The sequence below is a fragment of the Branchiostoma belcheri genome, unplaced genomic scaffold (assembly GCF_001625305.1).
Source record: "Branchiostoma belcheri isolate BF01 breed outbred unplaced genomic scaffold, Haploidv18h27 scaffold2, whole genome shotgun sequence".
Classification (NCBI taxonomy): Eukaryota; Metazoa; Chordata; class Leptocardii; order Amphioxiformes; family Branchiostomatidae; genus Branchiostoma; species Branchiostoma belcheri.
This window is the reverse complement of record NW_017803490.1, coordinates 2008632-2023236: the sequence shown is the minus strand read 5'-3', so window position 1 is coordinate 2023236 and position 14605 is coordinate 2008632. Positions and strand designations below refer to the sequence as shown.

Here is a 14605-nt window from a genome sequence, read left to right as displayed (position 1 = left end):
ACCAGACAAACATCACAGATGATTGACAGTTGTTGACCCCTGCCTTCCCAGGATGCCACAGCGCGGGCGAGCATGAGCAGCAGAACCAGTCAGATCCGGGCTCAGCTGGAGGAGAAACGTGCTGCCATGGCAACCAGGAGGTCAAACGCCAAGGTGTCGGCGGGGTCAAGTTTCCACTCCGACGTGGACGTGCCTCTGGGAGACTACGAAGGTGAAGAAGCTTTAGAATCTTCCTATTTACTATTTCATTCATTCATTCATTCATTCATTCATTCATTCATTCATTCATTCATTCATTCATTCATTCATTCATTCATTCATTCATTCATTCATTCATTCATTCAGTCATTATATTTCATTCATTGAAGAAAACAAATTTTTTCCTCTGGTTCTTCCTTTTCTTCTCCAAACAAATAAGGTCAATGACCTGAACCAGACGTCTGTCACCATGGTAACTAGTGTTGGGTTACATCATGTTGCAATCACGTTCTGTGAAGGCAAACATAACAAAGTATGATTTCTTAAAGTATATGTATGATATACTTTGTAATATCAGATGTTCTCTCCAATGATTCTGAAACTCATTGTTGTTTCCACACACTTAAGGAGGAGACTGGGCAGATCGGGAGATTTCTACACAGAACACTGCCAGCAGGTAAGTTGTGCACATGTGGTGTGGTAGCCTACAAACATGTACATGTACAGGGTATGCAGGCATCTAGTGGTCTGCTATTATCACTGTTTTGGGATTATAAGCGTTGTGTTGGAATAACAGTTTACAATGCTATAGACTCTAAATAAAGCTCTATATTATGATGCAAGTGTTTTTGTAGGTATATTTTCTGAGTACACCATGATCTTTCTTCCCCAGTGTAAGAGCCACAGCAGACCACCCAGCCGTGAAGGAGTACCTGAAAACTTACAGCAGCGTGGTGGACTTTAAAAACAACCTCGCGAAACTCATGATCGACAAAGGTATGGTTTAAGAATATACCACATGTGCACTGCATAAAATTATACATTCTCCTAGTGGGGGAAACAAGTAGAAATGTTGCAAATTGTAAAACAATACAGTCGTATAATATTATACAGTTTTAACAGAAACACTTCCCTACATGTCACATACAATTTTATAGTCTTTGGTACTTGAAATTATGATTTTAGTATGTTTTGGATCATTGTATGTTCAACAGTGACCAATTCTAAAATTTTTTCACAGATTCAGAGAAATAAAAAATGTTGTGATGAGAAAATTTTTACCTCCTTTTTCAAGTGACTATTTGGAATATATTATGTACAATGTATGTCAGAATAATAAGATATCTAAAATGTATTTCAGAAATGATGTCAGCGTCCCAGTTGCTGAATGACATCACACCAGTCCAGTTTGACAGCAGTCAGAGTGTGCAGCAGCAACTTAGAGAGATGAAGGTTAACATCAGGATAGGTCAGTATATAATGTACACTACAGCAACTTAGAGAGATGACGGTTAACATCAGGATAGGTCAGTATATAATGTACACACTACAGCAACTTAGAGAGATGAAGGTTAACATCAGGATAGGTCAGTATATAATGTACACACTACAGCAACTTAGAGAGATGAAGGTTAACATCGGGATAGGTCAGTATATAATGTACACTACAGCAACTTAGAGAGATGACGGTTAACATCAGGATAGGTCAGTATATAATGTACACACTACAGCAACTTAGAGAGATGAAGGTTAACATCGGGATAGGTCAGTATATAATGTACACTACAGCAACTTAGAGAGATGAAGGTTAACATCAGGATAGGTCAGTATATAATGTACACACTACAGCAACTTAGAGAGATGAAGGTTAACATCAGGATAGGTCAGTATATAATGTACACTACAGCAACTTAGAGAGATGAAGGTTAACATCAGGATAGGTCAGTATACAATTTACAGGAATGCATCTGATTCATCAGAACATATAACAGTTACTGCACCTTTGTGAAACCCGGATTTTTGCATTTTTCGTTGGATGTTTGGACAATGTCGCATCTGAATTTGCCCTAACTTGCAGACGACATCTTTTCCGACACAACATTTGAAAACTATAGACGGGACGTCCTCCTTAAATACATAAATAGGACCTGTCCATAAAAAAGATGTTCTGCCAAAAGTGCTATAAACGACATGATTACACGTACAATGTATCTTTTAGTTGACAATGACATGCTCACTTTAGTGTCGCTTTTTACAATTATGAATAACTATAATGTAACACCGTTGCTGCAGCAATAAATTAAATGTAACATATCATTTCCAAAGTAACACTTTTTTCTATAAATACGAAGTAACAATTGAACACGCTATTATTTGAAATTTGTACACTAATTTTCTTTTGTTATCACCTTTTAGTTCTTCAAGAAGTGGGGACCATCTTCCAGAACTGTGTTTCTAGTGACTTGGTAAGTTAAAGAACAGTTTTTCTTGACAAATTTTCAGGATGTAAATTACAAAATCTTCAGCATGTAAAATTTAAAGAAGACTAAATGGCTTTTGAGTTTTGTTGTCATCTAAATTAGACGAAACTTAAAGTTGTTTGACATATGACACTTGATAGGAAAGATTTTGCCATCTGGTCTTAAAGTAATATAATTGAACAAGCATAGACTGTAACCACTAAAATTAGTCTGCTATTATTATAGTAAACGCTGTTAGCTGTTACAGTATCTCTTAGGCAAATGATAATTCAGGCTTGAATGTGTGGAAACTAAATTCTAGGTGGAGAGCAAATTACCTCAGGTGTGTGTAAAGGAGGCAGCAACTTCAACTGCAGACAGTGACTCTGGTCTGGAACACGAATTCATCTCTCAGACCCCCCCTCCACCACTTTTGGAGGAACCCCCCCTACAACATGACGCAGCACCCCCTGTAGTCTCTAGTTTCCCGCCGGTAACAAAGATGTCCTCAGCTTGGATTTATGATAATTATTATGGTGATGGGAATACAAGAACTATGGAGTAACTAAACTTCTGTTGTCTTCTTTAATCTCACTTGAATTCGACATTTTGAGGGTAAAAGAACTACCAATAAAAAGGCTTGATGGAAGTTGTGAAGGGGAAAACTTGTGGTGGTAAGAGTCCCAGGTGGTGGTGACCTCACTAACGCTTCTCACTGTTTATTTCCAGGGTGTCTCTTCAGTCTGAAAGGAGATTTCATTGGAACTAACATATATCTTTTTCACATCTTCCAGTGCAACATTATATGAGATATAGTTTTTTGAAAGTGAGAACTAAAAATTGAATCGGTCTTGCATTGCAGGACTATCGTGTTTCGTCTCTCATGGCGTCGCGGGAAGGTCCCGGCAGCCGGCCAGCGCCGTCTCCAGTCCGCGCTCCGCTGGGGGTCTCACCGTCGGAGGAGGAGGCTCGCAGACAGCTGGAGGAGGAGCTGGAGAAACTGTAAGGAACAAAAGAGACTCTTTTTTACACAACCAAGACTTTTATTCAGCCGACGTTTCGATGACTGTCTGTCAACTTCCTCAGGGCATTTCTGACTGGTTCACATTGCACTGCAGCACAGGTGTCACTGCTATAGATGCATTCCCAAACGTAAAATATTTACATATCTACACAATCATATGCGTGGTTGCAAGGAAATGTATCTCTTAAGGGGTCCCAAACGTACATGTACAGGAGTTGGATTACATAATCATGGTCAGTTATTAAACAAAAGCAGTTACAAAGAACAGAGAAGAGATCTTTAATCAGTGACTTATCAGTGAAACTATTCACGGAACCTACGATGTTGTTGTACGACAGGAGGATTGAGCTTAGCTATCTGCTACAGCACCATGGTGACAGACATCTGGTCCAGGTCATTGACCTTATTTGTATGAAGAAGAAGAAGAAACTGAACAAAAACAACATTGTACATATTGTGTGTATTCCTTCTGCAAAGGTTAACATATGATAATAACCTACGTTGTTGTTGTCCCACAGGAGGATAGAGCTTGACACGCGTACGAAGGAGCACGAGGACCAGCTGCGGCGGAACACGGTCGCCATGATGGAGATGCAGGACGTTATTCAGCAGCTGCAGCGTGACGTCGGCCAGGGGTCAGGGGTCAAGGTCGACCTTGCACCCTCACCATTGGTTGTTGGTAAGGTCATTCTAAATGAATCCAAAAATTGAAATGAAATTTTGAATCAGGGTGCACTGGTAAAACTAGGTTTTTAAAGTTAATTTTCTGGTAATCCTTTTGAATGTACATGTTCTAAGATGAATAAACACTATCCCATAGCATGCTGATATCTTTGACAGTTTGAGGCAAAAATGCAATGTCACTGACGGAAACCGTTTGCTTGTTTTGTACTGTAGGCTGGTTCTAGCTATTTAAGGGGAACCACAAAAATAAGATACTTCTCACATAGTTCGTAATGGGCTATTCAATAGCAGGAACCTGTCGTGGGTAGCTTGACTGACATATCCTTTTTCTGTCCCCTTTCCTTTGTCTACTAGTAACGTTGAAAAGTTATAAAAAAAAGAAAATAGTTATTAAGAAACCTCTTGTCTCTCTTGTCTAGTTTTCCTTCTTTTTTCATTTTGTTATACAATTAAAAACGGGTAAATGTCCAGAATATTTTTTTGTTTTGCTGCCCTAAAATTGCAGTGGATGCCTTTAAAATGCCTTTTCTCCTATTGACCATAGGTCCCCAGCCTAGTCCAGAAAAGTACCCCGCTCCCGGCACGCCCACAGAGCAGTCCCACCCCCAGCCTGTAGTGGAATCTGCCATCATGTTCAGTCGACTGGACTCCGAGAGAAATGCCAAGAGTCTGAAACGGGCGGTGAACAGTGGACGGCTTTCTCCTGATGTGTATGAGGTCAGGATTGGTCAATTAATCAACCAGCCAGTCAACATATCATCATATATATCATATATGCATATCATACATGCATATTGTGATGTATGGTATAATGATTAACCAGACTACTGTCTCTAAATGTCTTGTACAAAATGTATATTATGAGGTCAGAATTTGTTTCAGCTAACATGCCATCAAAACTGCCCAACTAGACAAAGGCTATCAAAAAGAGCTAACCTGTCATTTGGAACATATTTAGATACTACAAAATGTATATATGAAGGCATACCCATACTGTTTTCAGTCTTATCCTGAGTGTTGCGTCCTTAGGAAAGGCACTTAACACCTATGGCCCACTCAGGTGCTAAAGTTTGTGTGTCAAAGATGACAGAATGGGTAGCAAAATTCTGTCAAATGATAGAAAGACAGATACTGGCTAATCTCCAAGCAGATCTTTTGGTGGCCACAAAAGACAGTTACAATGTACTGGTACAGTATCAAATTGGCCAGGCAGTATCTATTGGCCTGCCTGAACTGAAACGCTCTAAGCGCAAAACCAAGAATAAGTACATGGTGTAGATGAAGTACTTTCAATGGTCTTGTAAGACCGACGAAATGCCTACCGACGAAATGAACACTCCTCTGGCCAGTGGATACTGCCTTGCCACTGTATGATCTGTTTGAAGACTTTAGATGCTGGCTAGAACATTGCCCAACAATCAGACATTCAAATCATTGTTACGTTGTCCCCACACAGGAGGTGGTTGGCATGATGGACCAGTACGTGGAGATCCCGGGAAAGCGATTGCGCCACCTAGCGGAGAAGTACCTGCATCACAGCGAGATGAAGGCGGTGGAGGAAAACGTGAGGCGCAGCTCCAGTCTCAACGGAGAAGTCTTCAAACTGCTGGAGAAGATGGAGACTCTTCAGAACAAGGTTTGTTTGTTTGTTTGTTTGTTTATTTGTTTATACTCAAATCAACCAAAGAAGATGGAGACTCTACAGAACAAGGTCTGTCTGTCTATTTGTTTGAGCCTTCCTTTATTCATGAAATACAAATCGATCTAAGAAGATGGCATCTGTTTGTTTGTTTGTTTATTCATGAAAAACTCATTAATTGAAAGAAGATGGAACAGAACAAGGTTTGTTTGTTTCTTTCTTTGAGCCTTTCTTTATTCATGAAATACTCAAATCAATCTAAGAAAATGGAGACTGTTTGTTTGTCTGTTTGTTTGTTTTGAATGTGGCCATGAATGGTTGAAAGCTCTAGGTGACAACAACCCCTTGAGAACAAACTTTCCAGTTCCGTGAATAGTTTCATCAGTAAGACACTGATTAAAGAGACTCTTTTTACACAAGCCAAAGGTTTATTCGGTCAATGTTTTGGTGACCATCTGTCACCTTCCTCAGGGTAATTCTGACAGAATTTATGTATCTACTTTGCGTTTGAGAACATATCTATTGCAGCAACTCCTGGGCTGTGCAATGTGAACCAGTCAGAACTGCCCTGAGGAAGGTGACAGATGGTCACCGAAACGTTGGCTAAATAAACCCTGGTTGGTGAAAAAGAGTCTCTCTATCCAGTGAGTTACCAACCTGATGAAACTATTTACGGAACTGGAAAGTTTGTTTGAAGTTAAACCTTTTGTACAAATGCAAGGGATTGTACTCAACTAGAGCTTTCGGCCACAACCGAGTTTGGTCATTTTCAAACACTTTGTTGTGTAAAAAGAATCTCTTTATTCACAAATTTTCCACTTGTTTATTTTTCCAGCGAGCGCAGAAGTGGAGTGCCCAGATGGACCGTATGGGCGACCATCGTGTGAGACTGGCCAATCTTCTCATGGACACTCTGGAGACCATCGAACAGGAGTCTGGCATCTTCCTCATCAAACCTATGTTCGCTTACAGGGGGAGGTAAGGCCAATACTCAATATACATAGTGTACATACAGACGTAGTACATACATTTGTACATACATATTAAATACATGTACATAGTTTATTGTTACATAGTATTACATCTTCCTCATGAAACCCAATTTTCATTACAGGGGACGGTAAGACCAATACTAGCCTAACTAAATCATGCTTTATTTAGGGCGTCATCCTTTTGTTACATTGAAAATTTTACCAGCACCACTCGATCAGAATTAATGTAGAAAGTATGGATCATAATAGAAAAATAAAAGATAAATTTGCAAAATAAAACCATTGTGTGTATTTCTTCATATTGTGGTAACAGTCATCATACAGTACAGGTTATAATTCGGTGCATAGGTAGACATAAGGAATAAACATGTACACGTACCTGCATAGCTCCAATTTTACCTGCACTATAACCTGCAAAATCTGCATGTGGTATTTTATGCTTGGGTCAAACTTGCTAGCCCCTTTCTCATGTGTGCCAAGTTTATGACTGATTCACTTGACTCTTCAACCCACAGAGCGAGGTTACGGAAGTATGACGGAAAAATCAGCCAGAACTACCGCACGCCGAACTACGGGCGGTACACACACTTCTGCGATGCGCCCCCTATCAGACTGATGAAAACTCCAGCCCCGACCCCGGCCGCCGTGAGACATCCGAGCGACGCGGCGGCCGCCATGTACGCTGCAGTGCATGTTGGGCCAACGTCGGGGGTTGTACATACCACTCATAGTAGGGACAAACCATCCATTCCTCAGCTCAGGGTAGGACATCGTTTCTTGTCTTTGATTCTTATATCTAAGCTTTTTGGGCAAAGCCTCAGCCACATTGGATTTTGTTAGGAGGCATAACGAAGAATTATTACATAACATAACTGTTACAGCTTTGTTAAGCTAAAAGTAACTTCTTCTTCGAAATAGAATAGAAGGGGAGTTTATTTTGTCTTTGATTCTTGTATCTACAACAGTAACTGTTGATCACTTTTTCTTCTCTCTTTTTGAAACACATTAAACTTTGTATACTTCATATTTTGTCCACTATATCTTATGTTAATTCCTGCATGACATCTGGAATTGTAAAGTGTCTTGCTTTGACCTTTTCTTCCATCAGATCTGTCTAATTGTAATGTCTTTAAAAAAACCATAAAATATTGGCATTCACCTGCATATATAATATAGGGTACAATATTATCATAAATTTTGTACACTAAGTTTATCTGATTCATTTTGTTTTTGCTTGAAGAAAGAGGAGGAAGATCCAGTACCAATTGACTTGCCTGTACACGGAGCTGAGTATGTAGTCATCCAGGACCCAACTGAAACTACTTGGAGTGTGAGTAAACTAATACAAATTCTACATTCATTTATGTTGTATGATCTAATAATCCATACACAACAAGTTGTATTCCATATCACCAGAGGTACCAGCCTGACTGTGGGTCAAATTTCCAGGTGTAAATGTTTGGCTTTGTATGTAAATCTGTTGGTCCAGAGGTTGACAGCATATGGGTGGGGGAAGATTGACAGACAGAACGACAAGTCAGACATGGGGAATATTGTGAACTTGAGAGGAGGTTGACAGCATGTTGGTGGGGGAGATTGACACACAGAATGACATTAAAAAATCAGACACTTGAGGGTAAAGTTCATTTACATGTATTTTGGGTGGTTAATATAGTTGTGCACCAAAGATTCAACACAACAAGCTCAACATTTTTGGGCAAAGGAAGGCTAACTTGAGACAGACTTAAAGTTGGAGAGAATTTATTTATGTTGTTAAGAACAAATTTCAACTGCACTGATACGGCTAGAAAAATACCCTGTTGCTTGACAAGTTGCGAAACTAGTTGGAAATTTTAAGAACCATGATAATTAGGTTGATTTGGTTCTTATTTAAATTTGTTTTAACTGTTTTTTTAACAGCCGAGGAACTCCCATGCTCATGCTCTGGCAGAGACCAATGGGGCGACTCCATCTGTAACACACCTCATGAACACACCTCGTATCCTGGAGCTGGATGTAAACAGGATGCTGATTGGTCGAAACACCATCAGGTCTGTCTGTAACTTTGACCAACGTCTCAGTATATATATAATCTTTAGAGCAGGTATTACCGCCCCTCTGTGTAACACACCAGCTTCTGTATCTTTATCTGTATAGTTGGTATAACTGCCCCTCAGCATAACACACCAGCTTTGGAGGCATGTGGTACAGCGGCAGCTGGCTATATTACACTGAACAACCTGTTACACCTAACCTTTTAACATCTAATTATATAAACATCATTTAAAGCTCTGTATGGTAAGGGTGTTAATTTAATGGCTTTCAGAAGTATTCCATCTGCTATTTGAGAATTATAACTTTGAATTGACTAAAAGATTAGTTACTATTTCTCTGGCCAGTCTATCTGCTTGGAAATTAGAACAGTTGAATTAACTTGTCTAATTAACTAAAGATTTGTTGCTATTTTTCCGGCCAGTTTGCGGATCCCTAAGCCGAGTCTGGGAGATGACCGGCTGAAAAACATCGCTCAGACGAATGTGAGGTCGTACATGACCTTGTCTCGACCTTCAGGAACAGGAGCCTCCAGTAAGAAACCCAAGAGACCACATTCCACCACAGGTATGCAAGGGCAACTGTCATTGGTCAATGGACATCTGATGTTTAGAACAGTCTGTCAGACTCTGTCTGATTGGTTAACAAAATTTTAAGTCAGGGGAATTTTTGAGGGGGTCTCCAGTAAGAAACTCAAGAGACCACATTCCACTACAGGTATGCAACAGCAGCCGTCATTGGATATCTGATGTTTGAAACAGTCTCTCTGATTGGTCAATAACAGTAACATTTTGGCCAGGAGATTTTTGAAGTTTCATTCAAGTGCCTTCTCAAATCTCAGTGTTGAAGAAACAGAATGCAAAAGTTAGGAACCTACTGGTATGGAAACTTTTAATACTATATAGTCCCATTTTTTTCAGTTTTCCATTAAGAAGTATTTTTTGATGGCCTAAGTATATTATTGTTTGATTGTATCCACTGTAACATTATGTAACCTTTTATTTATTAACAGTGCTATCAGTTTTATCAAGCTGCTCTTTTGAGGCAAAAATGTTAAACTATGATAAACTACTTGACAATGTTTAACAGTTTTTTCTGGGTTTATGTTGACATGAGTTCTGAAATAAAATTCTGTTTTATTCCCCCCCCCCCCCAGGTGCAGACTTGCGAGGGTTTGAGCCTCCCCCCTCCACCCCCCTGCTGCGGCACCCTGCCAGCGCAGGACCCAGGGTCGCCCCCTTCCAAGTCTCAGACATGCCCAGCCCCCGCCCTCTACCCCCCATCAGGCTCCCAACATCCGAGAAAAAGTCTCGCCCCTCCACCTCACAAACAGGACACCTCACCGCAGGTAAGGGACTCATTATGTTTACCTTCACAGAAGGAAAACATTGCTGTTGGTCAGTTTCTTATTCTTCAGAATCTTCTTCTCCAAACAAAAAAGGTCAATTAATGACCTGGACTCGAGGTCTGTCACCATGGTAACTGGTGCTGTAGCTTTGTTGGGTTACATCTTTAACAGGGCAGTTGTAGTTTGTTAGGCTAGACCAGGGAGAGGTAAACATTATGTATTTGCTAGCAAATGCTACCTTTCTAGTCTTGTAGACAATTGCAAGCATCTGGATAGATTTTAAAACTGTCAGATGTTTCAAGTAGCATCCACTATCTTTTGTCAATGACTGATAGAAATCTGTAATCAACAGGTATTTGTCCAAAAACTATGAAAACTTTTATCTCTTTCTTTTTTTCCAGAATCAGCCTCCCCAGCTCCGGGACCCACCTCCCCCCCTCGCTCTCCCCCTGGCTCTTCCATCGGCCCTAGTCCTGCTCTTCCACCCTCTGCCACCCCTCCCCCTGAAGAACAACCCCTCCCCCTGAGGAACAACCCCCTCCTGCAGAAGAAAACCCCCCTGAAGCTGCAGAGGTCCAGGAGAGTTCAGAGGTTCAGTACGAAGACAGAGCAACTTCAGTCATGACTGAGGCATCACAACAGTCCGGATCTGTTGTTGATACGTAGCAACCTCGTATGAAAACATACATTGCCATGGCGACGGCATGGGTTTAGGTCAGGACTTACAATTCCGGACCTAAACCTCTGGACTTGAATCCAGGCCTGAACCTAAGTGTGGGTTTAGGTACACAGCACTAATCATTGTACAATGTACTCTTTGACAGATCATGACTTTTGTATGACAAGAACATATCAGATTCAAGAACATTCTTATAAAGTGAACAGAGACCTGAAAGTTAGGAGTTTTCTACATAATTATATACTAGTATGCAGACAATCTAAGTACAATTCTGTTAAAAATGATGTGTGGAAAAAAGATTGTTTATAGTTGAGGAAATAGATTTTACAGAAGTGTACAGAATGTCACATTTGAATCAAAGAAAAGACAAATGACAATGAAATATACTTTAAGTTAACATTTTTATCATTAAACAAGAATTCATATTAAGATTATATATTATATGAAGTATTTTAAAGTTTGTAATTAGTAACTTTTGAAAATCCTACTTGTTTCTTAAATGTGGTTTTGCATAATCTCAAAATATTTTTGTACAAAGATGTCACTGTATATAAACATGTTGTATATTCTGTCTTCTGCTGTACTTTGTAAATTTTGTAACAGCTATCTGTATGTATGTGTGAACCAGAAAGAAAAAGATCCGATGTATATGTGCCAAATTGTTGTTTTATGTAGAATAAAATACTTTCATCACTAATTTTCGTTTCTTGTGTGAATGAGGTCTTAACTTCTCATCAGGCATAAAACACGCAGCCTGTGAGGTCTTGTCTTCTCATCAGGCATAAAACACGCAGCCTGTGAGGTCTTGTCTTCTCATCAGGCATAAAACACGCAGCCTGTGAGGTCTTGTCTTCTCATCAGGCATAAAACACGCAGCCTATGAGATCTTAACTTCTCATCAGGCATAAAACACGCAGCCTATGAGATCTTGTCTTCTCATCAGGCATAAAACACGCAGCCTATGAGGTCTTAACTTCTCATCAGGCATAAAACACGCAGCCTGTGAGGTCTTGTCTTCTCATCAGGCATAAAACATGCAGGCTATGAGGCCTTCCTTGACCATCCTACGGTCTCACAGCGCCATAGCGATATTAGCCAGAACTGCAACATGTACCGTTGGTGCGGTCACAGAGTTAGGCAAAACTTTAGGGAGACCGTTAAGGCGGTCGCAGAGTTAGGCAAACTTAGGACACCGTTGGGCAGTAACAGAGTTAGGCAAAACTTTAGGGACACCGTCGGGGCGATCACAGAGTTAGGCAGAACTTAAGCGAGACCGTTAAGGTGGTCACAGAGTTAGGCAAAGCTGTGAGACCGTAGGATTTCTGCACAGAACAATTTCTGCACCTTTCTCTAGTATTGTGTAGCACTACTTTGTACCCGTACGGGGTTCGCCCATGAATACTGTGTTGTGCGGTCGGAACCATTTAAATCTCACGAACATGCAAATGAGGTAATTTGTACCATTTAAATCTCACGAACATGCAAATGAGATAATTTTTATGAAGATCACGCCGTGTGGCGCTACACATGTCCATAAAACGTGACTCAAATGCTAAGTTATATATTTTGAAGTTTCTTCCGGTTCTTAAGAAGCCAACACGACCAATTGTACCGTGTCGGCATCAAACACAACCGGGCCGCCATGTTTGTTCACATGTTGAATAATAAACGTAGCGTGCCTTTCGTAGTAACATTCCCGAAAACGCCGCCGAAATTGCGCTTTCCTGTTATGATTTTTTGCTGAAATTGTGTTGTTACGATTATCGCTATTGTTGTAATTAATAAATGTTAGAGTATGAAATAGTCGTTCCCTTGAGTGCAAAACGTCGAAACCTGGCCGATGGACATGTGTAGCAGTGGCCTCTAGCGATTTGTTCCAAACTGCAGGGTCACATTTACCTGTGGCTGACGTAACTATGACGTAACTGTAGTAGTACACAACTTACAGTACAAGTATCAAAGCGCAAATCTACGCCGACTGAACACGCACCATAATTCAACTTTTACAGTCTCAAAACTGACGTATTCCTCTAACATTTACCACAGGTTCCATCTCGATGCCACGCACAGAACAATTTCTGCACCTTTCTCTAGTATTGTGCAGCACTACTTTGTACCCGTACGGGGTTCGCCCATGAATACTGTGTTGTGCGGTCAGAACCATTTGAGTCTCACGAACATGCAAATGAGGTAATTTGTACCATTTAAATCTCACGAACATGCAAATGAGATAATTTTTATGAAGATCACGCCGTGTGGCGCTACACATGTCCATAAAACGTGACTCAAATGCTAAGTTATATATTTTGAAGTTTCTTCCGGTTCTTAAGAAGCCAACACGACCAATTGTACCGTGTCGGCATCAAACACAACCGGGCCGCCATGTTTGTTCACATGTTGAATAATAAACGTAGCGTGCCTTTCGTAGTAACATTCCCGAAAACGCCGCCGAAATTGCGCTTTCCTGTTATGATTTTTTGCTGAAATTGTGTTGTTACGATTATCGCTATTGTTGTAATTAATAAATGTTAGAGTATGAAATAGTCGTTCCCTTGAGTGCAAAACGTCGAAACCTGGCCGATGGACATGTGTAGCAGTGGCCTCTAGCGATTTGTTCCAAACTGCAGGGTCACATTTACCTGTAGCTGACGTAACTATGACGTAACTGTAGTAGTACACAACTTACAGTAAAAGTATCAAAGCGCAAATCTACGCCGACTGAACACGCACCATAATTCAACTTTTACAGTCTCAAAACTGACGTATTCCTCTAACATTTACCACAGGTTGCATCTCGATGCCACGCACAGAACAATTTCTGCACCTTTCTCTAGTATTGTGCAGCACTACTTTGTACCCGTACGGGGTTCGCCCATGAATACTGTGTTGTGCGGTCAGAACCATTTGAGTCTCACGAACATGCAAATGAGGTAATTTGTACCATTTAAATCTCACAAACATGCAAATGAGATAATTTTTATGAAGATCACGCCGTGTGGCACTACACATGTCCATAAAACGTGACTCAAATGCTAAGTTATATATTGTGTAGTTTCTTCCGGTTCTTAAGAAGCCACCACGACCAATTCTATCGTGTCGCGCACCAAACACAACCGGGCCGCCATGTTTGTTCACATGTTGAATAGTAAAAGTAGCGTGTCTTTTGTAGCAACATTCCCGAAACCTGACCGAAATTGCGGTTTCCTGTTATGGTTTACCGTCCCATGTTTTTAGCTGAAATTGTGTTGTTATGATTATGGCTTTTGTTAGAATTTATAATTTTTAGAGTATGAAATAGTCGTTCCCTTGAGTGCAAAACGTCCTGACGTCGACGAAACGTCAGGACGAAACCTGGCCGATGGACAGTGTAGCAGTGGCCTCTAGCGATTTGTCTCCAAACTGCAGGGTCACATTCACCTGTGGCTGACGTAACTATGACGTAACTGTAGTAGTACACAACTTACCGTACAAGAATCAAAGCGCAAATCTACGCCGACTGAACATGCACCATAATTCAACTTTTACAGTCTCAAAACTGACGTATTCCTCTAACATTTACCACAGGTTCCATCTCGATGCCACGCACAGAACAATTTCTGCACCTTTCTCTACTATTGTGCAGCACTACTTGTACCCGTACGGGGTTCGCCCATGAATACTGTGTTGTGTGGTAAGAACCATTTAAGTCTCACGAACATGCAAATGAGGTAATTTGTACCATTTAAATCTCACAAACATGCAAACGAGAT

At 40.5% G+C, this 14605-nt stretch overlaps 1 protein-coding gene across 1 annotated transcript in view; it reads left to right on the top strand.

The window, feature by feature from the left end:
• LOC109468365 (myosin heavy chain, non-muscle-like) overlaps positions 1 to 11544 on the top strand; it is a 33883-nt gene extending 22339 nt beyond the window's left edge. The window contains 17 exon segments of the mRNA XM_019766613.1: positions 52 to 211; positions 607 to 655; positions 872 to 975; positions 1340 to 1447; positions 2395 to 2444; positions 3301 to 3440; positions 3981 to 4141; positions 4691 to 4863; positions 5603 to 5782; positions 6621 to 6763; positions 7293 to 7539; positions 8018 to 8107; positions 8698 to 8828; positions 9254 to 9396; positions 9986 to 10177; positions 10579 to 10689; positions 10692 to 11544. Coding sequence (XP_019622172.1) covers positions 52 to 211; positions 607 to 655; positions 872 to 975; positions 1340 to 1447; positions 2395 to 2444; positions 3301 to 3440; positions 3981 to 4141; positions 4691 to 4863; positions 5603 to 5782; positions 6621 to 6763; positions 7293 to 7539; positions 8018 to 8107; positions 8698 to 8828; positions 9254 to 9396; positions 9986 to 10177; positions 10579 to 10689; positions 10692 to 10843 — 2334 coding nt within the window. The 3' untranslated portion in view covers positions 10844 to 11544.
• The last annotated feature ends 3061 nt before the right edge of the window (positions 11545 to 14605 follow it).